Here is a 27,183-nt window from a genome sequence, read left to right on the forward strand (position 1 = left end):
CCCAGGACCAGGAACCAGCCTGTCTGAGGGGAGCCGGGGCTCCCTCACCTCGCAGGGAGGCCTGCCCACGTCCAACACGCTCCTCACTCCTAGAAGGCCCAAGTGAGTCGGGCAACCTCACTTCGGGTGTTCCACAGGGAAACGCCCAACAGGAAGGTGATGGCTCCGCACTAGCAAAGGCACGGAGTGAGGCAGCCGGGGCACAGCCCCACCTCAGCAGGGGGAGCGCGGGCAGAGACAGTGTGTGAAGAGGACACAGGATTCTGGTCCTGTCAACCAAGAATTGCATCAAACTGCTGAGACTCAGTTTCCCCATCTGAAGAGGGTTAAGCATCTGGGCCTGCACCCTTCCCAGGACAATGGTGAGGCTCAGAAGAGACCACAGGAGTGAAGGCCTCTTCCAGTTGAAGGCATCTGTGTAGAGAGAGACACAGTGTCGCCACTGGACCTCAGAGAGCAGGAGGGGAGGCCGGCGATCCTAACCTGAGACTGGCCGGAAGCTGGCAGCCCAGAGCCTGGAGGAGCGCGCGTGTCCTTGTCTAGAAGGACAGGGCAGAAATGGAAGGGGAGCGGCAGTGGGACTGCCTCACAGCACAGCTCCCAACACACACGTGCCCAGGCACACATGAGTGCACACACATACATGCAAGCACACGCAGACCCTCCCCATGCCCCCAGACTGTCAGGAACGGGGTGTGGACCACGCGGGTGACTCCGTGGTGGGCGGCACTCTGCTACAGCAGCCCTGTTGACAACCACGGCTCCAGCGCTCGATTCTGCTTATAGTCCTCCCCTTGGACAGTAAAGCGGCGAGGTCTCTGGACTTAGCACGAGACAACATGAGGGACTAGAGGGAGGCGGGAGGTGAGGCTGCTGCCCTGGAAAGGGGCAGGGCTCCCGAGTCAGCTCCCCCTGAGTCAGCTCCCAGAGACCCCAGCCTGTGGAGGTGGAAAACGAAGCCCAGTCCGGCCAGGAGGGGTCGGGGGGACGGGGCAGGGGGGCGGGGGGGGGGCAAGGGATTTGAAGCCCCAGGAAGACCTGCCGACACTCGACCCTGGGACACTCGATGCTGAGGCGTGACGTCCAACAAAATGTGCCTGCCCCACCCACCCACACATGGGACACCTCACGTCACTTTACAGAACTGACCCAACAAAGAAACACTAACGGAAACCAGAAGAACAGGGAGAAGGTGCTTTGTCTTACAAAGCACTTGTTTGCTTTACAGAAGGAAGCGTGACAGGGATCCTTCCAGCTGCCTCTCCTAAGAACACAGGGGACCGCGAGTTTTATCTTTGTGGCTTCTTTTAATTCCCAAAATTAAAAAGGCCTCTCTTCAGTACCTTGAGGACAGGCCCAGGAACTGAACTCAGGCCAGGCAGAGTGAACAGAGCAAGCCACAGGCAGCCCCCGGCAGGTTGGGGCCTGTCTCTCCCCTCTGCGCCGCATGCCTGGCACCAGTAGGCACTGGTAAGTGCTGGTGAGTTACTGGTCAGACTGGAGAGTGTGCTGGGCTTCATGTTCCTGGGGTTCTTCCCAGCTCTATGAAGCTTCCTATAACTGAAACTCTAGTCACACAGAGGCAGCCTCCCCCTCACACCCGGAAGGATGATGGGCTACGCTAAACAGGGGGCTGTCTGGCCCTGGCCACATGGAGACTGGCCATCCTGGAGGTGTCCTGGTTCACCCCCTGGTCTCACCAAGACCTCCAAGTCCAGCGCCCCCCCCACCGCCAAGTGGCCTCCTTACCTGCACCTGCCCAAAGACCATGCCGACCTGCTCTGCGGCCGTGGACTGCAGGGCCCTGACCGCCATGATGAGCTCCCCGCCGAGGCCCAGGTGCTGCAGGTGGGTCTCCACGGCCGCCTGGGTCAGCTTGGCAAAGCCTTTGACCAACATGATGGCGTCCCCCAACATGGCAGCCATCCTTCAGGGCTGGAAGAGAGTGGGGTGGGCCAAGTCAGGGTTGGGGCTCCACGCCTCACACAGGGTTGCACTCACATGGACCACCTCTACCCCAAACTCTGGCTGTTTGGTTTTTCCACTGATCTCCCCTTCTGATCTGGGTTGACTGAGAGAAAAGAGAGGCAGGGAGGGCCCAGGGTTCAAGGCAGACTGAGTGACTCCCCATGCTGCAGGGCACTGAGCAGAGAGAGGGTCTGTGGAGTCGGAGCTGTGCACTGGGCCCATGTTTCCTCACCTCACAGCCACCCTGTGGCACAAAGTAAAGGGATTTGCCCAGAGTCTCTCAGCCACCAAGTGGCAGAACTAGGACTTGAATCTGGGAGTCCCTGACTTAGTTCAGCATTCTTCCCTCTGAACCAAGACTGTGGGTTGGGGAGGGAACACCTCCATGCAGGGCTCTGGGGCCCCCAACCCCGACTCCTCAGGGGCTGTCTGTCCGTGCTCAGTCACTCTTGCTCTGCCCTGAAGCCTCTGAAGACACCCACGAAGGGACAACCCAAGTCCCTCCCCACACTCAGGTAATGCACTTGGAAAATCCTAACCAGCATTAAAAACAACACCAACATGATGTAGGACATTGTGCGGGGACACTGCAGGCAGGACCCAGCCTGAAACCTGGGTCCCCTCCATGCATGTAAGGGCTGCTCTCTCCTTTCTACTGGGTCACAGCATAAAGTGTGTTTCTTTATGCCAGCGCTGAAGAAGTGGAAAGTCAGTGTACACAGCATGCCTCACAGGGCGGGGTGTGTGCTGGCAATCTCCCAAGCATTGCTCAAGATCTACCTGGGGCTGTGCTGCTGGGAAGGGTAAGATAAGCTAAAATGAGGGGAAGGGAGGGTCTGAAGAAAAAACACAAAAAGGAAAGGAGCAGAAGACTCCAGGGTGGGCAGGAGCATTCTGGCCAAGGGGCAGGGAGGAGCTGGGATCTGCCAGGAGTCCCAGAGACAAGAGGATCAGATGTGAAGGTACAGCGGGCAGGAGACCCACAGGAACAAACCTGGGAACAAACACAAGGAGGCAGAGAAGCGCAGATACACCCTGGACACAGGGCTGGACTGTCCCAGAGACACCTTCAGGATTCTCATCAGATTAATTAACAGAAGTGCAGATGGGAAGGTCAGGTGAGAGCACTGACAAGGATCTCAATCAGAACCCTTGGGACTTCAAAGACTCACTCCTGTCCGCCCTTCACGAGGAAGCAGCCTGTCAGTCCAGAGACACCTGCAGGGATCCGCTCAGCTTCTAAGCATGGGCACAGCTACTTTTACTTAAAAGAAATGCACGGCAGCCTGGAAAGTTACGATGACCCACCCAACCTGCCCTCAAAGACCCTTTCACCTTCATAGGAAGACAGCTCCCAGACACTAGGCTGGGGTGCTTTCCACACTCCATCTCCTTTTAATCTTTATAAGCCACCTAATGACATGGATATTATTGCCCCCGTTTCACAAAGGAGAAAACCAAGGTCAGAGGCGTTAACAAACTGGCTAAGGCCATTCAGCTCACCAAACGCTCGGTCTACCGACCCCAAGGCACTCCCACAGGGAGGCACTGATTGGGCACAAATGAACCTCCTGTACCCTAATCAAAGCCAAGGAGGTTTCTGGAAGGTGACCATACCCTTGAGGGAGACAGAAAAGAGGGGGGGAGCTAGCCCTGCCCATCACCCAGTGCTATTTCACACCCTGGGCTCCACTCTGGGCTCCTGCTCCTATGGCAATAAACAAGTATGAGTCCCACAGACCAAATGTCCAGGACTGGGAAAAGATCACGTAATCAGAGCTCAAATGCAGCTGGTGCCAGCTCTCAACAGCTCCCCTGCCCCTGGTCCCACCCCTGACACATTTCACTCACGAAGGGAGAAGTTTTGAAAGAGACATCAGGGACACGCAATGGCAGAGACCAGAGCCCCAGCCCCATCGGTTCAGAGGAGCCTTGCAGGTGGCCCCAGGACCATCCACCATACCCCACTACTGCAGCAGTCCCCAGAAACAGAGCTTCCCCTTGCTCATCTCTAAATCCAATCCAGATAACCAAGGCAGGAGACTCTGATATAGGCCATGTGCACGCATGCTAAGGGGCTTCAGTTGTGTCCGACTCTTTGGGACACCATGGACTGTAGCCTGCCAGGTTCCTCTCTCCATGGGATTTTCCAGGCAAGAATATTAAGAGTGGGTTGCCATGCCCTCCTTCAGGGGATCTTCCCGCATCTCCTGTGGCTCCTGCATTGCAGGCAGATTCTTTACCACTGAGCCACCGGGGAAACACCTCACAGGCCACAAGCCTCGATAATTCCAAAACCTCACCTTGTCTGCTAACTGATAGACCTATCTAATTCTGTTTTTAGGCCTAAAACTAATTCTACTACATTTCTCATCCAAGTTATCATAACCACGTAACTAAAGTTTTGCTAGAGCAAAGCTGATAAGTGGGTTTTTTGGCCAATATCCCCTGCCTACCTTGAATGGCCCCCTGCACCAACGGGGGAGCTCACTGTGAAATACCCAGGTGTGGTCCTGCACTCTGCAGAGGCAGGTCTGGAACCATCCGAGTCCAGTCCTAACTCTTCTGGTTTCTAAGTATGTCGGCTCTGAGAATAGTTCCCTGATGGGCCAGGATGACATCTACTTTACAATGATGATTTTTGAGGAAAAAAATGTTAAGTAAACTGATCAAGTGCTTTTTTTTTTTAATTAAATTCCTGCATTTGGGAAGTATGAGTGATAACAGTCTCCTTCACTATTTTCCTAACCATATTTCATTAACTTTTAGCTCACATATTCCACTTCCAAAGTGGCAAATAAATATGTCATCTTTAAAAAGTACACATTAAAAATTAATTAGCTGTGCCTTTCTTCTTGCCTGCATGGTTGAATCCTCATACCGGAGAACTTTCCATGGGGGCCTGTCTCACCCTGGACAGCGAGTGCCGTCATGGAAGAGGAGGACTAGAGCCAGCTCCCTGGGAAGGCAGGTTCCATCCACGTGGAAATGACATCATGGAAATACACCTTCCCGCGACTGTGGGGCAATACCGCCTCTTCTCACGATAACAGATGCTGTTCATAAACAGTCTGGCCTCGTGAGCAGATTCACAGGTGGATGTATATTTCAAAATTGCAGCCCATGGCAGCCCCCCGGAGGATTATTTATCTAATGTGCAAGGACCACTGCTCTCAAACCTCCCCACGTGCTGCTCTGCTGCGTAAAGCGAAACGTCCAAATCTTAGTCAATACCGGGTACTTTTTGACAAAGGAATGTCTACCCTCAAGGAGCAGCGATGGGAAGGTGGACAACTTGCCAGAGGAAATACCTTTCCAGAACTGTGTTCACCTTCTGATTTTCAAAAACTGGCTCTCATAAATCCTACTTCTAATACACCAGAACCCCAACGTGACTCAGAATTCAGCTATCCTGAATGTTGGTGCAAAACCCCTGCAGGAATGCACAGGCACCAGGCACTCAGCTACACCAGCAGGCATTTTCATCAGGATCTTAGGTAAGTAAAATCAAAAGCCCCAAAAGTACATTAATCACAAGTTTCAAATCTTATCCTCATCACAATTTCAACTACAAGTATTAGAGCCCTCACCCCAGCCCACTTCAGCCTGCTGGTTCTTAAATGGGTTTGGAGGACCTTGCTGAGGAACAATACAGGGATGAAGGGTGTTTTCAGGCTCCTCACCCACTTGGCACCATGCACCCCAGACAACCTGGGCACCGCCCACTCTCCTCTGAGCGAGCACCAGTGAATATAGCAGTGGGGGTGGAGGACAGGCACTCACATTCAGGGGTGCCCACTAAGGCACCAGCACCAAAATAAAGTCATTCAGTCTATTTTCTGAACACATATTTTCCCCCTGGTGCTCTGGGCTAGTCTGTGCAGGTCCTGGGATGAACCTGCCCTTGGCCTCGGTGCTCACAGCTACGGTGGAACGCACGCACATCTATAATGGGCACAGCCACCACGGCGACAGTCAGAGGCCAACTGAGACTAACACACGAGGATCAGATGCAGGGAGCCTAGACAGCCCAGCCACAGTGCACTGCTCACCTCCCCAGCAGGAGGATGCTGCGGGCGGGAGGGGGTGGTCTCCAGGCCCCTTTTCCGGTCTTACATGCTGAAGGGCTAAAAAGGAAGTAAACAAAGTTGTTGTCTAGAGAGAAAGAACTGGAACAAATGTAGCTCACCACTCCCCAGGGGCAGACACGGAGAAAGAAGCACAGCCAGTGTCCCCTGACATGGGAGTCCTCACGCTCTGAGAGGAAATCTTCCTGCTGAACCTTCACTCTCTGACCTTCCCCATGAGCCTTCATTCATGCTGAAAAACAGACTCAGAGATCCTTTAGCTGGAAATTACCTGGGGTGTGAGGGCCTTCAAATCTAGTCTTCAGAACTAAAAAAAAAAAAAAAAAATCCACCAAGTGATGCCGACCTGGCCAGTTACAGTAAGATGTATCAGCAAGACAATGAGCTGTGTTCTTTTTAAAAATAAATGGGAATTCTCTGGCTGTCCAGTGGTTAGAGCTTGGCGCTTTCACTGCAGTGGCCTGGGTTCAAGCCCTGCTCGGGTAACTAAGATCTCACAAGCCGCATGGCATGTCCCCACAAAATACATACCCATATAAAACAGACAATCCTGACAAGCATTAAGCAAATAAAGTCACCATAAATTTTTCCATCAGGACCCACACGGGAGAATTTTATTTGCGGGGCGGGTTCCCACATGCATCCCCAAGCCCCCCCTTCACTGCCAGAATTCACGATCTGTCTCTTCTCACGATGTGACAGTAAGCCAGGGACAGTGCATGAATTTACTAAGCCACTGTTCAATCCCCTCTGTAAGTATGAAGTGTGACAAGACAGACCAGCTCCCATCCAAGGAAAGCCCCAGAGTCTGTCTCTCTAAAAGCGAGCGTGCCCTCCTCTGATCTCTTCCTGTCCTGAGCTGGCCTGGAAGCCATGGGATGCCTGGTGTAAGGACCCAAAAGCAAGCTGCACAGCAAGCCCTTTGTCTCGGGGAGTGTTCGTGAAGATCACTGACAAGCCTTCCCGAGCAGGCTTCATCCCTCGGCTGCTGCATGCACATCACCCAATGGCCCAAGGACATCAAGCTCAGCCCATCCAGAACTGATTTCACTCCCCTTACCCGCCCACCCAGGCTCCCCATCCTGAGGACTGTGACCACCTCTCCTAATCCCCCCAGCTGCTCCCAGCTGGGCAACCACAGCAGCCCCTAACTGACCTCTCTGCCCCTCAACCCCCGCCATCTTGTGCAAGAATGCATGTCTTTCCTTCTCACCACATCTCAGTGCAAACAGCACCTCTTCTGGGACTCTCTCCCCAACATGTCCCATCCCCAAAGCCCACCCAAGTCCCTCCACGGCTCCTTGTTCCATCCCCAGGTAGCAGTGACCATGCTCTAAATCTCCTGTGGGTCCCCTACACTGAGCTGTGAGCCAAAGAAGGGCACAGACCACATCTGTAGTCTCCTCTCCGTGCCTCCAGCAACTAGCACCACATTGGACACAAAGCAGACAGAAATGAACTCAGCTGGTCCCCCCAAGATTTAAGAAAGCCTGCCATTTCTGGGACAGGCTCACACCTCCTTGCAGCTTTTAATCTACATATGGAATCAAAGGTCTCCTAGGAGCCTTGGTCTGAGGCAGAGTTCTCACACTTTAGGGGGCATCAGAAATCACCCAGGAGACTCGCTAACACACAGCTTGCTGCTCCCCAACCCCAGGTTTCTGATCTGTAGGTCTGAAATGGAACCTGGAAACCTACATTTCTAACAGATTCCCACCTGCTGCTGCTGCTGGTCCTGGAAACTCACCTTAAGAATCCTGTCCTGGAAGAAGAGGGAAAAAGGCACCAAGGTGGCCCACACTCAAGGCCAGGCAGGAATTGTGAACAGAGACCCTTTCCTCAAAGCTTCTCCCTGCTACTCCCTAAAAGTCTGGCTTTGTCCCTAAGTGGAAACCTTCCACTGTCCCTTCCTTTCCCAATACTCTACCTCAAGAAACTGAAAAAGGAGACAGCCACCAAAGGAATCTCAAGACTGCCACTTAGTGTTCCTGGGAAAAGACTGTTTAATGACCTCCAGGAGGCCCGGGATAGGGGCTCACAGGTGGCCAAGGACAATCTTTTTACTTTGGGCATGAACAGTTCCAGTTTCTAGACACTGGAAAGTTCCTTTACATGCTTGAAATTTTTCCTTTTTTTCTTTTCCTCTTAGAAAATGAAAACACCAGTGGACTGTTTCCTCCAAGGACTGAGAAGAATGTGTGTGTTAGAAAAAAAACTTAAACCTCTGAAGCCCAAATCCATGAACTTCTATAGATGTGTCCTTCACACTGGCCTTTAAAATCACACCCCAGGGGCCAGTATCTCAGACCCTGCAGGCTTCTACCTAGTGAGGTCCGGCCTGAGGGCCCATTCATCAGCAGGTTCAGAAATATCCTAATACACATCAATTTTCAAAGGCAACTGAAAACAGGAAGAATCCAGGGGAAGAGACAGAGAACAAGAGCCTGAGTCCCCCTCCAACCCCACCTCGTACCCACCCCTCCACTGTCAGTCAGCCCCAGCCAGGCCTGGTGAGTCAAGCTTCTACAACGGGCAACGGGCCACTAGGGTCTTTCATGCCCCACAGCTACAAACCACCTCTGGAATACCCCAAACCTGTGTGTCTACTACGAAGTCCCCTTTCCCTGTCTCCCTCCAAGGCCATCCTTTCTGGGAGTTATCCAAGCATCCTGCCAAATTCTGTCAAACTGCATTTCCTTAACATTGAATGTGTGATAATTCAGCCACAAGAACATAAATCACAACACTAAGGCTGGGCTACATAAATAGTTGTACACCCATAGATGGACTGCTATGCAGCCACTTAAAATGACCCTATGAAAGGTGTTTATTGGCAAATAAGAAAGTTTACTATATATTCCCACGTAGGAAGGAAGCAGGTTACACAACAATATTATCCTTTATTTTGGAAGGATAGAGGGAGGAAGAAAGAAGTTTGAAAGAAGGGTGATGGGTAATGATAGCAAACATGCAAAACAGGTCTTCTCTGGGTGGTGGGGTAATAAAATTATTTTTACTTTCTTCATTTGCTTTATTTCCTAATGTTTTCAACACAGAACATATACTACTTATATAATAGAAAATAAGTTATAGAAAAATAATCTTCAATATCTATTGTTACAATAAAAAATAAAAGCAAGCACACAGAGGTGTGATTTAAAGAAACTATCCCACGTCCCTCAAGTGTCTGTCCTGGGTGGGATGGGCAGAGGGCTGGATGGCAGATCAGAAAGCTATAAATAAGGCCTCTCCACACCCTTGTTTAGCCACTGTCCTTCATCAGAAGACAACTGCCTCTACCAGGCCACCAGGAAGATGGAACACGGCCATCCCTCTTTTGGGAAAGAAGCTCAACTGCCCTTCTCAGAAAGTGATGAGAAAATCACTTGGCACAGGCAGGTCTAATGCTGGCCCCTGTGTTAAAAGACAGAAATGATAATGGGTGCTTTCCCCAAAAACAGGATCCTAGTTTAGAATAATGCAGTAAGTGCAGTGATCACATTTTTCTGAACCAAAAGTTAAGAGATGTAATATGACTGGTGCCCTTCTAGATCAGGGGTCAGCAAACCATGGGGACAAATCCAGTCCTATTGCCTGTTTTTGTAAATAAGCATTTACTGGAACACAGCCCTGCTCATTTCTTTAGGTGTTGTCAACAGCTCATTCATATGTATTACCTACGGCTGTTTGGGGTTTTTTTGTTTGATTTGGTTTTAACACCAAGCTGTAGTTGCAAGTGAGGACTATGGCTCACAAAGCTTAAAATATCCCCTTATCTGGTTCTTTCAGGGAAGTGTATTGACCCCGATTCTAGGGCAACAGAGTAAAACATAACCTCAACTGTCCCAGGAAATCTGGAAAGGTCACTGGAGTTAGAGCAGTCCAACAAAGCTGGTATTGGGGTGAGGACACCTCATTACAGCTCTGCTCCTGACCCCAGAGATGGGCACCTTCCCAGGCATAGAGCTGCCCACTACCCAGAGGCCCCAGGCAGGAGCTGGACAGAGGGAGGGGCTCTGAGATGACCACCTTTTACTGGCTCACCTAGAACAGGATGATCTGAGAGCTGCTAATGAAGGGGTCAGGCCAGGGGTGGGGTGGGGTCAGATGCCAACTTCCTGTTCTTCTCCTTTCTTCTGCCTTTCCCAAGGTTTTCAGCCACACAGCTGCCTGCGTTCCCTCATCTCACATTAAAATGACAAGTGCACTGTCAGTGCACTGCTTGAGACTGAGTGGCTATAAATCCATGATCATCTAACCAGTCCTCCATTCCAGAACTTTCACCATATCCCTAACAGAAGCCCCGTCTGCCAGGTAAGCACCAGTGCGTGCCTGGGGGTTGGGGGGTGGATATTGCTGGGAGGGAAGAGCCAAGCAGACAGGATGCCCACTGCTGCTCCCACCCTCAGCCGCCCACTGAGCCCGCACTGCAGCACAGGGCAGCCTCCTGCCCTGGTCCAGGCTGCCCACCACAGACTCCACACAGGGCTGAAGACGCAGCCCTCGGTTGGCAAAGTGGAACTGTCCCCTATAAGAAAAGAAGTTCATTTCTGGGCCTCAAGTTGTCTCCTACGCTAAGGATTTCATGTTCTTTCAAAAGCCATTTCCAGACTATTGGGATTTTTTTGGAAACCATTTAAAAAGTATATATTCTTATGCTAACACACTCAAGAGCTTGTTGAATAGCAGGCACTCTGACATTCTCCAGTGAATTTCACTGGTTCCCCAAACATCTGAAGCAGAAAACCAGCATAATGTGATGATAATTGTAGCTTCTATTATTTACTGAGAGTTTATTATATGCCAGGCTGTGCGCTAAGTGTTCTATGTGTATTACCTCATTTACTTTTCTTTCTTCCCTGACCAGGGATTGAACCCACAACCCCTGCATTGGAAGCTCGGAGTCTTAACCACTGGATGGCCAGGGAAATCCCCTCACTCAAGGAAGTACTACCATTATGTCCATTGTACAGTGAAGGAACTAAGGCAGAGAGAGGTTAAGTAACTTGCCCAAAGTCACACAAGTCACACCACTTGCCCAAAGTCAAAGTAAGAGCTAGAACTCGAATCTATCATGGCTCAGGAGCCAGGCAACCATTTAACAGGAAAGGGGAAAACAAGCAAAAGAGTGATATCCTAGATGGCAAGCCTCCATTCTTCACCCATTGGGAAATTAAAACATTCTTAGGACTCCCTGGTGGGTTGCCCCAAGGTGGACACTGGACTGGGGGCAGCAAGAGGCAATTGAAAAAGCAGCAGCAGGAGAAGTTCCAGCCTCTAATGACAATCCAGAGAGAAACCCATGCCATGAATGAACCTGCACGGGCCCAGGACTCCAGAGCACAGGTGGGCACCTCAAAGGGCCCCAAGTGACCTTTCCTCTCACTGGGGAGCAAATGTAACTGATTACAAACACCAACATGCCAAGCACAGGGTCCTGAGTGCAGTTTCACTGTCTGATTATAAACCAATGTATTCTGCTTACAAGATTTAAAAAGATTTGGTTCAGGAAGTGATACTGATGAAGCAGTCAAGATGCTCTGGAGTTGGGTGCTCCCGGTTAAAATTCTGACTCTGCTGCTGACCTAAGTAGTCATTTAAGCTCATCTTTGCACCTCAGTTTCCCTCATCTGTTCTCAAGAGGAGTGGGTTAGATAGTCCATATAATAGTACTTAGGACCCTGAATGCCTGGCACACACAAAAAGGTGCTCAAAACCTGCTAGTTGATGATCATTACTATTAAGACCACACAGACACTCTGGAATGAGGTCGGGACTTGGGGAGACCAGAGTGAGCATGAATGAGACCAGTGGGGACAACCCTCCTACTGATTTACACTCCCAGCAGCCCGGCCGGGTACAGTACCAGATGTGACTCGGGGAGGGCAGATTCGCCCTCTCCTGGGGACCAGTGCGGCTTATATGGCTGTGGCATGAGGCATTACTCAGGAAAGGCAGTCCGATGTGCTGGCAGCCCGCGTCCAGTGCCCACGACAAGCAGGATAAAAATACCGCTGGTAATCCTCAGCACGGTCAATGCCACTCTCAGAGAAGATAACTGCATGGGAGGCTTTCGCCAGGTATTTCCAGGGAGGGACAGTGCAGGGAAACCCCTCTGACGCCCACAAGTTCCCTGGCTCCATGCTACAGCCCATCTGCCGCCAGATTAATCCTCAAAGCCATTTGCGTCACATTTCACCCTTGGCTCAAATGGCTCCTAGTTTTCTACAGAATAACCCCCAAACTCCTGAGCCTGAGGGTGAAGGCTGAAGTCAGGACCCAGGTCTCCCGTCCAGCCTCCACTTACACCTATGTACACACACACACACACACACACACACACACACACACACACACACACACCCTGCTGGTCTCCCGTCCAGCCTCCACTTACACCTATGTACACACACACATGCACACACACACACACACACACACACACACCCTGCTGGTCTCCCGTCCAGCCTCCACTTACACCTATGTACACACACACACACACCCTGCTCCTTCACCTGTGCACTTCACCTATGCACCCATCACCCATGCAGACTGTCTGCATGACGTCAGCCTCTGTGCCTGGGCATCAGCTCTGCTCTGATCAGCCAGGATGCTCCAGGTCCCTGAACCTGCTCCCTCTAACCCGACCTGGATACTAACGATGGCATAAGTCCAATCTAAATAAGAGAGACAGAAGTACTTTGAAATGTATGAACATGCCATATATATTCAAGGATGTACGTCTAAATCAGGCCCTCATTTTTTCTCAGCTCTTATGAATTTAAGACTTTTCATCAACTGACGTAAATTTTCCAGCTCTGGTCAGATTCTGCCCCATTTGTAAGTTACCTTCAGCACACAGAAGTCTTTTCAATAATAAATTAGCCTCTTGCGAGAGGCTCACATCTCATACACCTCTGACTCTTTCCACCCCTACAATCCCCCCCACATACACACAGACTGACCTTGACCACACAAACACAAATGTCATCTACACCGTCACACAGAGGTGAATAAGGACCCTGGTGCTGTAGTTGAGGAGCTTCTCTTAAACTAAAATCAGGTATTTATGGGATTATGTTAAAATCTGGCCAAAATACCATGGGTGGCTGTGGCCGGCTGAATGATGGCCACCCAGAGATGTTCATACAGATGAGACACATGTCCTAATCCCAAGAATCTGTGACTAAGTTATTATATGTGGTGAAAGGGACGTTGCAGGTGCGATTAACTAAAGAACTTGAGATGGAGGGTTATCCACCTGGCCCCAGTGTAATCAGTTCAGTTCAGTTCAGTCGTGTCCAACTCTTTGTAACCCCATGAATCGCAGCACGCCAGGCCTCCCTGTCCACCACCAAATCCAGGAATCTACCCAAACCCATGTCCATCGAGCCAGTGATGCCATCCAGCCATCTCATCCTCCGTTGCCCTCCTCTCCTCCAGCCCCCAATCCTTCCCAGCATTAGGGTCTTTTCCAATGAGTCAACTCTTCGCATGAGGGGGCCAAAGTACTGGAGTTTCAGCTTCAACATCAGTCCTTCCAACGAACACCCAGGACTGATCTCCTTTAGGATGGACTGGCTGGATCTCCTTGCAGTCCAAGGGACTCTCAAGAGTCTTCTCCAACACCACAGTTCAAAAGCATCAATTCTTCGGCGCTCAGCTTTCTTCACCATCCATCTCTCACATCCATCTATGACCACTGGAAAAACCACAGCCTTGACTAGACGGACCTTTGTTGGCAAAGTAATGTCTCTGCTTTTAAATATGCTATCTAGGTTGGTCACAACTTTCCTTCCAAGGAGTAAGCGTCTTTTAATTTCATGGCTGCAATCATCATCTGCAGTGATTTTGGAGCTCAAAAAAATAAAGTCTGACACTGCTTCCACTGTTTCCCCATCTATTTCCCATGAAGTGATGGGACCAGATGCCATGATCTTAGTTTTCTGAACGCTGAGCTTTAAGCCAACTTTTTCACTCTCCTCTTTCACTTTCATCAAGAGGCTCTTTAGTTCTTCTTCACTTTCTGCCATAAGGGTGGTGTCATCTGCATATCTGAGGTTATTGATATTTCTCCCGGCAATCCTGATTCCAGCTTGTGTTTATTCCAGCCCAGCGTTTCTCATGATGTACTCTGCATATAAGTTAAATAAGCAGGGTGACAATATACAGCCTTGACGTACTCCTTTTCCTACTTGGAACCAGTCTGTTGTTCCATGTCCAGTTCTAACTGTTGCTTCCTGACCTGCATACAAGTTTCTCAAAAGACAGGTCAGATCGTCTGGTATTCCCATCTCTTTCAGAATTTTCCACAGTTTATTGTGATGCACACAGTCAAAGGCTTTGGCATAGTCAATAAAGCAGAAATAGATGTATTTCTGGAACTCTCTTGCTTTTTTTGATGATCCAGCAGATGTTGGCAATTTTATTTCTGGTTCCTCTGCCTTTTCTAAAACCAGCTTGAACATCTGGAAGTTCACAGTTCACGTATTGCTGAAGCCTGGCTTGGAGAATTTTGAGCATCACTTTACTAGCGTGTGAGATGAGTGTAATTGTGCAGTAGTTCTAGCATTCTTTGGCATTGCCTTTCTTTGGGATTGGAATGAAAACTGATCTTTTCCAGTCCTGTGGCTACTGCTGAGTTTTCTAGATTTGCTGGCATATTGAGTGCAGCACTTTCACAGCATCATCTTTCAGGATTTGAAATAGCTCAACTGGAATTCCATCACCTCCACTAGCTTTGTTTGTAGTGATGCTTTCTAAGGCCCACTTGACTTCATATTCCAGGATGTCTGGCTCTAGATGAGTGATCACACCATTGTGATTATCTGAGTCATGAAGATCTTTTTTGTACAGTTCTTCTGCGTATTCTTGCCACTTCTTCTTAATATCTTCTGCTTCTTTTAGGTCCATACCATTTCTGTCCTTTATTGTGCTCATCTTTGCATGAAAAGTTCCCTTGGTATCTCTAATTTTCTTGAAGAGATCTCTAGTCTTTCCCATTCTGTTGTTTTCCTCTATTTCTTTGCATTGATCACTGAGGAAGGCTTTCTTATCTCTCCTTGCTATTCTTTGGAACTCTGCATTCAGATGGGAACATCTTTCCTTTTCACCTTTGCTTTTCACTTCTCTTCTTTTCCCAGCTATTTGTAAGGCCTCCTCAGACAGCCATTTTGCTTTTTTGCATTTCTTTTCCATGTGGATGGTCTTGATCCCTGTCTCCTGTACAATGTCAGGAACCTCTGTCCATAGTTCATCAGGCAGTCTGTCTATCAGATCTAGTTCCTTAAATCTATTTCTCACTGCCACTGTATAATCATAAGGGATTTGATTTAGGTCATACCTGAATGGTCTAGTGGTTTTCCCTACTTTCTTCAATTTAAGTCTGAATTTGGCAATAAGGAGTTCAGGATCTGAGCCACAGTCCACTCCTGGTCTTGTTTTTGCTGACTGTATAGAGCTTCTCCATCTTTGGCTGCAAAGAATATAATCAATCTGATTTCGGTGTTGACCATCTGGTGATGCCCATGTGTAGAGTCTCTCTTGTGTTGTTGGAAGAGGGTGTTTGCTATGACCAGTGCGTTCTCTTGGCAAAACTCTATTAGCCTTTGCCCTGCTTCATTCTGTACTCCAAGGCCAAATTTGCCTGTTAGGCCAGGTGTTTCCTGACTTCCTACTTTTGCATTCCAGTCCCCTATAATGAAAAGGACATCTTTTTTGGGTGTTAGTTCTAAATGGTCTTGTAGTTCTTCGTAGAACCATTCAAGTTCAGCTTCAGGGGTCCTTATAAGACAGGCAGGAGGATCCAAGTCAGAAGAGGGAGATGAGAGAGAGGCAGAGGTTGGAGCGATGTGGTTGTGAAGACAAAGCCACAGCCAACGGAGGCAGGGGGCTCCTAGAGGCTGGAAAGAAGAGGGGAGCGGCTCTGCCTTGGGCCCCCAGAGAGTCTGCTGACTCCTTGGTTTTAGGCCAGAGGAGACCCACATCAGACTTCTGCTGCTGTTGCTGCTAAGTCGCTTCAGTCGTGTCCAACTCTGTGCGACCCCACAGACGGCAGCCCACCAGGCTCCTCCATCCCTGGGATTCTCCAGGCAAGAATACTGGAGTGGGTTGCCATTTCATTCTCCTCAGACTTCTGACCTCCAGAATATTAAGATAATAAATCTGTAGTGTTTTTAAGTCACTGAGTTTTGTGGTCATTTCTTACAGCAATAATAGGAAACTAATGCAGTGGCTATTTTTTAAAAGGTAAATTGTTGGGTTGGGAAGAAGGGCTGTATTCTAGAATAATCTCGAGATCATTCCTCTAAAATAACTTAGTGTGGTCACTCCACAAGCAGCACTGAGTGCCAGGCGCTGTGCTAGGTGCTGGTATATCCCACAGGCAGCTTGAGACACATTTCTGTTCCTGATGACAGAGTCCTGCTTGCCTTCAGTATAAACATGCCCCATTTGTCTACCAGCCTCGGTTCAACACTGAAAACATCACGGAGCACTTGCGTTACATGCCAGGCGCTGTGCACAGCGTAGGGCACCACAACCTCCAAGTAAGAGCCCCCACCCTCAAAACGCTCCTGTTAGTACTTATATTCTTAACCTTTTAAAACACATTCACTGCAGATTAAATATTTCAATGAAATAGTATTAATAATAAGAACAGCTAACAGTCATTATTCCCGTTCTGCATGCGTTACTTTGTGTTACTCCTAATTTTACAACCAGGCCTTCCCTGGTGGCTCAGATGGGAAAGAATCTGCCTGGAATGTGGGAGACCTGGGTTGGATCCCTGGGTTGGGAAGATCCCCTGGAAGAGGGCATGGAAAACCACTCCAGTATTCTTGCCTGGAGAATTCCCATGGACAGAGGAGCCTGGTGGGCTACAGTCCATGGGGTCATCAAGACTCGGACAAGACTGAGTGACCTTCACTTCACTTTAACCTTCCAACAACCCTGTAAGGAGTTACGGTCCCCATGTGCTGATGAGACAGAGCTCCACATGGTAAAGAGATCTCTAGTCCCAACACTGTCAGGAGCTGGCCAATCTACAGCTGCCTGACCCCAGGCTCCCTCAGCCCTTTCCTCTTGTGGCCTAGGAAGTGAGAGCAAATAAGAAAACTGCCCCCAGGTCAGTAACATGTTTTTAAATCAGTAGTCACTCTCCTGGAAACACGCCAAGGTTCATGCCCTGGAAAGTGTCCAACTGGTTGCAGAAAATTATGAGTCATAAAAATCCAGGAGCTGGCTGGGCTCTCAAGGGCCACCTGGCCAAACTGCCTTACTGGAAAGTTCCTTAGCTACCAGACTGAGAGTGTCAGGCTTCTCAGCACCAGCGATCCCACCCTGACTCTGTCTCAGACATAGTGGGAGAAAGAGGCAGGAGCCTCACACTGAGTCCACTCTGGGTGTGCGCTCCACTGGGTATGCGGCCCCAGTCCTGCCATGGACCAACCGTTATCAGCAGCACCTCCAAACACCGCATGCAGGCCAGACACGGACACTTATGCACATCGCTGGTGTAAAGGTTAAATTAATGACTCCTGCCACTGAGAGCCCTCGCAACCCTGTGGCATTATGTGCTGTGCTCAGTTGCTCAGTCGTGTCCAACTCTTTGCGACCCCATGGGCTGTAGCCCACCAGGCTCCTCTGCCCATGGGGAGTCTCCAGGCAAGAATACTGGAGTGGGTTGCCATGCCCTCCTCCAAGGGATCTTCCCAACCTGGGGATCGAGACCAGATCTCCCGCATTGCAGGCAGATTCTTTACCATCTGAGCCACCAGGGAAGTGTACATAAAATCCCAATAGTTTTTAAAACCAGTGAGTTAACCTACAAGGGACAACTCTAGACAGACGACTGCATGCAGGAAGAGAACGAGAAAAGGATAGACAGAGGGCGAGGCGGCTGCCTCCTCGCTGACCTCCACTCTCCTTTGCTGGAAGAACTAAGGCCATGGGCCCAGGTCTGGTCCTCAAGGTTCTTCCTGCAGACCGCAAGACATCTTTCCAGTGCTTATTTCCCACTTTCTCCCCTACACCAGTGCTTCAGCCAGAATGGCCATACCCCACACACACACACACAGACATACCCCCACCCCACACACACACACTCACACGTTTTCCTGCTTCCACATGCTGCTCCCTCCGCATCCCCCAGAACACCCTTTCCTCTGCTAAAGTCCTACCCATCCTCATGAAACATTAGACACTCCATAGCGGTCCCCCGCTCCATCCTAAAGCCACGTCTCTTCCTCTAAAGTCCCTCATCTCTTAATGGTCTAAGGTCGTCTCACCACGCCCTGTATGACCTTTGTGTACCGATCCTGTCTCCCGGGGGTTGCATGGCGCACTCCTGGAGAGGGGACTCTCTTACCCACACCCTGACTCCCACTGAGGGCTGGCGCTGCACTACACCCTCACCAGGAGTGTAATACCCACGGGCACCCAGGGGCTCCCAAGCTTCTCAAGCTCCATCTCTTGAACCCAGAACTCAAGTGACACCAAGGATGCTAAGCACCTGGGAAACGCTTTCTGTCCACCATCACTGTGAACCACTCCCCAATGCAGAGGCATGGACACAGCAGTAGGACCAGCACCCCTGTGTTTTAACAGGCAGAACAGGGAGAAACAGAGGAATACAACATTTGTAAGGGGACATTTGGGAGCCTGCTCCTACACGCACACAGATATGGGGAGGGAGTGGTGTGGCCCACCCAGGATACCCTATTTGGCCCCACTCCCTGCTTAGAAGAAGAGTGGGAGGGGAGACGGAAAAAGACAGCAGGTCTGGCCCACTAACAGTGTGTTCATGTGAGCTGCAACAGGGGCATAGCAGGCGTGACCCATACGTGGTACCCAGCCCTCAGCTTTACCAAATGTTGGCTGTAAACACAGCAGGGAGCAAGAGCCACAAACTGCTTTTTTGATCTCACACAGATGGGAGATGTTTGCTCCAGAATCTGTCAAACAGTAACCACTTGTGGGTCACAGGGCAACCTATTCTTACCTTCACCCTCCCCTGAGTCAGGCCTGGTGCCAAACAGAGAAAATGTGCCAGGCAGAAAGCAAACCAGGCTTAGCCCCAGGATCTGGGTTTAATATAAAAGTTCTGTGTGTGTGAACAATCCCCAGGACCTCACATCTCACCCAGCAGATGGCAGGAACCCTCTAGCTCCTGGTCAGCAAGGGCAGTGTGAGAAGGCTGACGGAAGGAGGGCGGCCAGCCAGCCCCAGGTTCGAAGCCCACCCTGGGCACCAGCCACATGTGACTCCGCGCATTCCTTCTCTCCCTTGGGCTGAGCTTCCTCATTTCCTTGTGTATAAGAAGCTGAGACTGACCTAGACAACCTCAAGATTCGAGATTAGGACATGCCCCTTTATCCTCTGAGCAGATCAGGATGACCCAGGGCTGTGCTAAAAATTGGAATTTCACAGGATCTAGAGAGAATCACAGGCTTCCCAAGAGCCGTGAGTGGTAAAGAACCTATCTGCCAATGCAGGAAGCATAAGAGATCCGAGCTTGATCCCGAGGTAGGGAAGATCCCCTGGAGGAGGGCATGGCTACACACTCCAGTATTCTTGCCTGGAGAATCCCATGGACAGAGGAGCCTGGAGGACTACAGTCCATGGGGTCACAAAGAATCGGAAATGACTGAAGCAACTTTGCACACACACACACACAGAATCACACTCAAAAGAATATGAGTACTAACCCTTCTAGACACTATGAAAATAGCAAGCGTGTGTGTGTGTGGCGGGGGTGGGGTGGGGTGAGGGGTGCGTGGGTGGGCAGACTTGCTTCTCAGGGGTGGAGAGGTGGGCACCACAGCCTCTTTCAGGTAACACCTCTGGGAAAGTCCAGTGAGAGGGGCAGAGAGCAGGGAAGGGACTGGGCCCCTTCTCAGAGAACCAGGAAACACTTCCCTGCCCCACTTACACACACACACACACACACACCCCTCCCTGCCTCCTCAGCAGCTGCCAGGAGACTGACTTCCCCTTTGAGCACCACCCCCAGGTCTCACATCAAGCAGAGGGCCTCACATCTAGCTGACCTCTTGCTTCCCTAAAACAGAGGCAATCAGCTGTGCTTGCCCTCAACCCCTGGTCCAGGTCTCAGCCCTCCCCCGGCCTCTCCTATCTTCTCAGCCCTCCCCCAGCCGCTCCTATCTCCTATCTTCTCATCCTATCTCCTCCCAGCGCTGCCATCCCCTTCTTCCCTCTCCCTCTTCCTCTAGGACCTTGTCTCTGACCTATTTTTTGTTTTGCCTTCAATCTCTCCTTCCACAAAAGCTTTCCCCCTCAAGCCCAGAAACCTGCTCTCAGCTTTCATGCACCAAATATCAAAAAACCTCCTGTTGATTCCGTTTCTCCTTCAGCCTCGTCCCTGCCAACACCTCCAGGGACAGAGGGCACCTCCCGTCTTGTCCTTCCTTCTCCCTGACAGCACAGGCTGTCTGGCCCAGACCCCAAGCTCTCCACCACCACCTCCCACACGGTGACACTCACAATGGCTACTTGATGGCTCCATACCTAAGCCACCCCAACACCATCTTTCTCAGCCTTTCCCACTGGCTCCACACTCTCTCGGGAAATCCTGACCCGGGTTTCCGTTACTCACTGTCAGCCCCTCAGCTCAGCTTCTTTCACCAGCTCCTCATCCTCACAACACAGGTATCCCCAGGCCTGGTCCCCAGCCTCTCCTCCCGGCTCCCTACACTGTCCCCTGGGCAGCTTCAGCCTCCCCATGGGCTGGTGGCTCCCCCAGGCCCATTCCCAGCTGGGGCAGGCCATCCCAACCACTGAACCAATTCTAGAATCAAACCAGTTATACATACATGACATCTCTCCCTCCAAGTCCTATAGACACCAATGAAGGGGTCCAGGGAACTGGGGGCAGGGAACGGAACAGTTCTAGACCTTGACTGTGATAATGGTTACATGACTGTATGCATTTACCAAACCACCCAACTGCACACCAGAAAGTGTGAACCTACAGTATGCAAACTGTACCTTAATAATAAAAGAATACAGGGGAAAAGTCCCACAAGGCACCCTGACCCCTTTGCTTCTAAAACGATCACCATCTTCCTTCCGCCAGTCCAGCTCCTCTTCCCTTGACCCTGTTTTCAGCAGTGACACCATCATCCACCACAAACAGTGCTCGCGCACTAGATATCTCAGCCTGGGCTAAGCACTCACTTAAGAGATTCCACCTGTACAGAGTTCTATTCTCTGGAATCTACGCCTTCATTTCACCTCCCGAAGGCCTGCCACCTGGGACTCAGGCCGCCCTCACTTCTCACAGGCCACCTCTCTAGGCTCCCCTTCATTTACCCTGGGCCCTCCACCATAATCCAGTCCCCATTCTGCACAGTTTGCCTACTGAGTGCCCTCCCCTCCCCATAGCAGAGTCCACTTTTGCCCCTTTCTGGTCAGGCCTCAGCTTTGGAACCTTTCTCTCCCACAGAATCTCAGACACCCTTCAGGCCCCAGCTCCCAGACCTCCCAGCACAGGAATCCACTTCCTTAGCCCTCTCCCAGCAGAACTAATACCACTGCACCCTGGGTTCCCACAGCACAGGGCCGCCGCACTCCCCACAGCCCCCGGTCCTGCACAGTCTGCCCAGTACCCTCGGATACCTGCGTCCACTGCACATACACCAGGGCAGGGAGCCACCTCCGTCTCTGTCAGGGCCCCCCAGGCTGAAACTGAGCTGTGGGCACTCAGGGAACCCTTTCCGGCCTAAACTGGTGGCTGAAAAGTAGCAGGAGGGCTATGCCAAGCCCACCTGGCTCCCTGACCCCACTGCTGAGATAAAATGCCACAGAAGTATTAGTGGACTATCCTAAACTCCTAAGGGTGATCACACAGGCTACTTCAACAGGAAATAGGGACTCACCCTATCTACTCCGTAGCCCAGCACCCCACTGCTCCCCTTCGACTCCTGACCCTCCCACCAAGCTGCACTCACCCCCACCAGCAGTCACTGGCCCCAAGGCTTCTGCTCAAAGAGCCCACTTCCTGGACAGATGCCACTCAAAGAATGGTCCTGGGACTGACAGTGTCATCCTTGATGAGATAACAGGAGTAAGCACTCAGAAGGGCTTTCCTGGTAGCTCAGCTGGTAAAGAATCTGCCTGCAATGCAGGAGACCCCAGTTAGATTCCTGGATCAGGAAGTTCCAGTGGAGAAGGGACACGCTACCCACTCCAGCATTCTTGGGCTTCCCTGGTGGTGGTTCAGATGGTCAAGAATTCGCTTGAAATGTGGGAGACCTGAGTTCGATCCCTAGGTTGGGAAGATCCCCTGGAGGAGGGCATGGCAACCCACTCCAGTATTCTTGCCTGGAGAATCCCCATAGACAGAGGAGTCCATGGGGTCACAAAGAGTCAGACACGACTGAATGACTAAGCACAAGCACTCAGAAACCCTCACAGGAATTTAGCACTGCCATGATGTGAAGAACTGACTACTCATTGGAAAAGACTCTGATGCTGGGAAAGATCGAAGGTGGGAGGAGAAGGGGACAACAGAGGATGAGACGGTTGGATGGCATCATCGACTCAATGGACATGAGTAAGCTCCAGGAGTTGGTGATGGACAGGGAAGCCTGGCGTGCTGCAGTCCATGGGGTCTCAAAGAGTCGGACACGACTGAGAGACTGAACTGAACTGATGACACTTTTAGTGTGTTTTGCAAAAGTACTGGTGTGCAGCAAATCGGGAAAAAATAAAACCTGGCCTTCAGCATAGAGTCTGGGAAGCACTGGCCCCTCACTCCTGTACATTCCTGCCTCTTTCTGCTAAAATCCTGCTCATCCTCAGTGTCCCAGTTAACACGCCTTCTCCTCCAAGAGTCACTAGCCAGAAGTGGTCTCACTCAGAGTCCCCAATCCAAACCACACTGAGGGTGTTTAGGTGGTATCTGTATACCCCTTATTACAATTCCCAGAGGTCAGGGATCCAGGGAACTGTTCAGTTTTATATTCCCAATGCCACACTCAAGGCATACAACCAACTGATACTTTTCCAACAAGGAGTAAATAACCAGCTGCTGCTGTTGCTGCTAAAGCGCTTCAGTCATGTCTGACTCTTTGCGACCCCATGAACTGTAGCCCACCATTCTCCTCTGTCCCTGGGATTCTCCAGGCAAGGATACTGGAGTAGATTGTCATGCCCTCCTCCACAGGATCGTCCCAACACAGGGATCGAACCCATGTCTCTTACATCTTCTGCGTTGACAGGCAGGTTCTTTACCACTAGTGCCACCTGGAAAGCTCATCCACAGTGTCACAGAGAGCTTTTCTTCAGGGCAGGACAAGGAGGGGCACCAACCCTTAGGGTACACATGATTTCCCAGGTTTGGACCAAATGCAGCTCCTCTCCCTCCGCCTAGATGGAAATGGGGCAATGTTTTAAAAAGCAAGTTGAGGGCTCTGGAGACAAGAACTCAGTCACTATTCACTACAAGAGAATCTACAATACTCTGAAATGGCAAGTTGAGTGAAAAACTCTCAGCTTTCTCATGAACCCTTCTCTGCATGGACAGAACAAAAAAATAAATCATATCCAAGTATGAAGAATAAAAAGGTTTTTTTCAGGATCATTTCCAACTTTAAATATCCTGTGGACCCCTGACCTCAAAGCAAAAAGGTCAAGGGCTCTCAGGAGCCTGTAACCCCACAATGAACAACATGCTTGTGAACAGACTACTCAGGTTTGAAAACTGTGGGGAGAAGCCCACCCACAAGCACCCCACTCAGGGTCCTGACCCTGCCTCAGAGTCAGCAGACCCCATTCCCACTACCCCCTCTCCCTGCATGGGCTCAACTCCTAACGGAGCAGGACCCTCACATTCCCTCCTCCCACCGGCTCTTCTTTCTCCTGGCTCTCCCAAGTTCCTGGCTGTTGTTTAGCAAGAATGCTGGAACTATTTCCAGATGCCACTGTCAGATCAAGACAACTCTCTATCTAAATATTCCTGTCTAATTTTGCACACAGCTCTTGTTTCAACTGACAAAGATAATGACTCAGTGTCCACAGCTCTTGATGGAAAATCATCCTGCCAAGTTTGGAGCTTCCCAATAATAGGCTTCTCTAAACTTCTTTTTGAGAAAGGAAGACTGACCTCCCTGTCCAGATTCTGTTCTGCAGGCAAGAAAGGGTACCCAAAAGACCCCCTTACAAACCAAGGAGTGTTATGGGAAAATCCTGATACATTCCCATAGGACCAAGCAATGAAAGGAAATCCACGGTAGGGACTTGGGGTGTTTTTCCTGTACAATAACCATTGTTTCTTCACTTTTCTGCATCCCCGTCAGTTTGGGACTTTGGAATTTGAGGCATAAATTCTGGGTTAAAGTGAAGGCAAACTCTAGACTCAGAAGTAAAGCATCTTTCCCTGCAAAAACAAATGGCTCATTGTCTCTGACATTGTCTCTGATGCTTCGATCAACTGTAAAAGCACTCTACAAATTGTACATGTGTCCATTCTGCACCAGTACACTTCTGGGTAGCCTCTTTCTGGAGAAGTACATGGTACAAGTAAATATATCCAAATATATGTTTGAAATGCAGACATTTTCTCTCTACAAACATGGGCCTAGCCCCCTCACACATCATAAGACATAAGAGATGTCTCAGTAAATAAGTGAGGATGAGCAAAGTATCACTTTGGAAAAGCCACTTATGGAAAACTGAATTGGCCTTTCAGTCAGCACTGACAGCTTAAACTTCTTTGCTCACTGTTTAAAAACCACCCCACAGTTATTTCACATGCATATCACCCACAGTCTTGCAAAGTCCCCAAAGACAGAAACCACAAGTCTCCCACTTCTTTTGGGCTTCCCAGGTGGTGCTAGTGGTAAAAAAAACAACAACAAAAAAAAACCCACCTGCCAGTGCAGGAGACATGAGACCTGGGCTGGATCCTTGGGTTGGGAAGATCCCCTGGAGAAGGGCATGGCAACCCATTCCAGTAGTCTTACCTGGAGAATCCCATAGACAGAGGAGCCTGGCAGGCTACAGTCCACAGGGTCGCAAAGAGTTGGACACAACTGAAGCGACTTAGTATGCATGCCCACTTTTGTATTCTGGACTCAGTCTCTGCCATGCATTCAGCAGCCACAGCCAATGCCCATAGGTTTCTACCCTCCTATCTCACTCCTATCCCTCAAGGTGTGGAGCAGGGGGGAAGGAAATTCCCTTAAAGCCCAACCAACATGGGTTCTATCATTGGTTTAGGACAGAGAGCACAATGTATCTGCTACCTAAACCTCTCAGCTACTCATGGACAGGTCCCAGGGGGCCTCTGGCATCATGGGAAGACTCTTTATTCAGTTTTATCTCTGTGGTTCTCAACCAAGGTTGCCTGAGCCCTCCAGGAGACATCTGGCAATGTCTGGAGACATTTTTAGTTGTCACAACTAGTGGGGGGAGATGAGGGGATACTACTAGCATCTAATGGACAGAGGCCAGGGATGCTGCTGAAAATTGAGAAACCCTGGCTTATGTGACACAAAGCGAAGCATTCAGACCACCACAGTTCACTTTTCCTTTGAGTTGTCCAAGGTCAGGCCCAAAATCATAACCCTGTTTTGTCTGCATCATTTGCAAAGTTGAAAATGCCCAAAGCCATCATCAATCATAAAGGTGTTTCCCCTGAGAATCACCAGTTCCGCCCCCTCCTTCCACTTTGTACTTTCTCCAGAGATGGGCCCTCCTGCCAGCATAACAACTGGCAAGCTGGCATCATGCACGCTCAAATCCTTTAACAACAACTTGTTGTTAGACCTGGCAGGTCCAACTCTTCAGTCTTCTGTCACGCACACCCAAGGCCCAAGCGAGCATGGACGAGTTTCCCAGTGGGCTGCAGGCCCTACGTAGGATGAAAGGCTGCACAGAAGCCGCTCACCCTTCAGAGGACTGGCACCTGTCATCCAAATGGAGAGTTCCAGCATCCAGACCTGCCCCCCAGCAGCATTCCCCATCCCACAAGGCACACAGGAGGACTGGCCTCCGTTTGGCAGAGGGGCAGGCACTGGGGAAAGGCAAGACCATTGACAAGACCCCCGGCGTTTAAAGAAGCAGGAGGACGGGCCAAAGAGAAGCCGACGGAGAACAGAACCAAAAAGGACCCTCATTCCCATGTTCATACAAAAAATTCACCAGTGAAACCCAACAGCTGGCTAGGGCCAAGGGCGTCAAAGTCCTGACACAAACGTCGGGCCAGGGACAATTAGCGCCCCTGAGACAGTGCAAAGGGGTCTAGGCGTGAAGAGAAATGTCATCATAAGAAAGCGAGGCAGGAAAGCAGTACTGGCGACCAAGAAACACGGCATCAGGTCACCAGGGCTGCTAGGCGAATTCTGAGGACCCAAGGCTCCGGCACGCAGCCTTCGTGCCCTCCCCGAAACAGGTATGGGCTGTGGGAACAGGGGTAGCAGACAGACGTAGGGGCCCACCCTGCATTCTGAGGCGCGCCCACCGCGCCGTGGCCCGGAACTCGGGCAAATGAAACTCGCAAAGGGGAAGCCGCGCTGTCACTTCAGGATGCAAGAAGGGCCCAAGCGGGAGGTGAGCCCTGCTCTGGCCTCAGACAGACGGCGCCCAGGGCACGCGGCGGCCGGCAGGCAGCAGCCTTACCCGGCTGCAGGAAGCTGGGATCCGCGGTCACCTTCGCGCAGCCTCCGCGCGCTAGCCCCAGCGCTGGCACCCGGCACGCGCTCCGGATCTGTTTACCAACTCGCCCGCGCCCGGAGACCCTGAGCCCGCAAGCCCTACCCCGTGGGCCGCTCCCATTGGCTGCGCCGCCGCCGCCTGCCCAACGCCGCGCGTCGCGGGGCAGCGTGCTCGGCCCGTGCGCTCGACCCGCGGCCAATGGGGCCTGAGGGCGGAGAGAGGGGAGCCAATGGGAGGCCTCCCCAGCGCGCAGGGCCCCTCCCATTCTTCCCCTCGCTGCTGCCCTCTCCCCTAGTTGGAAAAGCCGGACTGAAGACCCTGCGATGGGTTTAGAGAGACGGCGCGCGTGCGCCTGGAGATCTCTGCCTTCTCCAGACGGCACGGCAAACGCAGCTGCGGTGACCGCTGTCGGCTGTCTTGTCCCGGGCTGGTACTTCTCGGGCTTTCTAAAGCC

The 27,183-nt window shown here is 50.9% G+C and overlaps 1 protein-coding gene and 1 long non-coding RNA gene across 15 annotated transcripts in view; one reads left to right on the top strand and one right to left on the bottom strand.

The window, feature by feature from the left end:
• COQ8A (coenzyme Q8A) overlaps positions 1 to 26,801 on the bottom strand; it is a 47,056-nt gene extending 20,255 nt beyond the window's left edge. For 7 of the 14 annotated variants that reach the window (XR_014052875.1, XM_081486921.1, XM_081486927.1 and 4 more), the window contains exons 1-2: positions 26,694 to 26,801; positions 1,750 to 1,935 (exon numbers count right to left, since the gene is read on the bottom strand). Coding sequence is in view for 10 of the 14 variants with exons in the window: in XM_081486921.1 (XP_081343047.1) it covers positions 1,750 to 1,926 (177 nt within the window). In the remaining 4 variants the exon portion in view is untranslated. Of the gene's footprint in view, positions 1 to 1,687; positions 1,973 to 6,020; positions 6,096 to 24,943 lie in introns of all 14 variants that reach the window. The other 7 variants (XM_081486931.1, XM_081486920.1, XM_081486932.1 and 4 more) reach the window with 5 other exon arrangements.
• LOC145505139 (uncharacterized) lies at positions 15,188 to 26,781 on the top strand. The gene is made up of 4 exons (XR_014052876.1): positions 15,188 to 16,144; positions 19,105 to 19,619; positions 22,264 to 22,419; positions 23,599 to 26,781. It is a non-coding gene; the product is annotated as an uncharacterized LOC145505139 (long non-coding RNA).
• Positions 26,802 to 27,183: the final 382 nt, after the last annotated feature.

The sequence above is a fragment of the Giraffa tippelskirchi genome, chromosome 5 (genome assembly GCF_054371585.1).
Source record: "Giraffa tippelskirchi isolate mGirTip1 chromosome 5, T2T-mGirTip1v1.2.pri, whole genome shotgun sequence".
NCBI classification, from domain to species: Eukaryota; Metazoa; Chordata; class Mammalia; order Artiodactyla; family Giraffidae; genus Giraffa; species Giraffa tippelskirchi.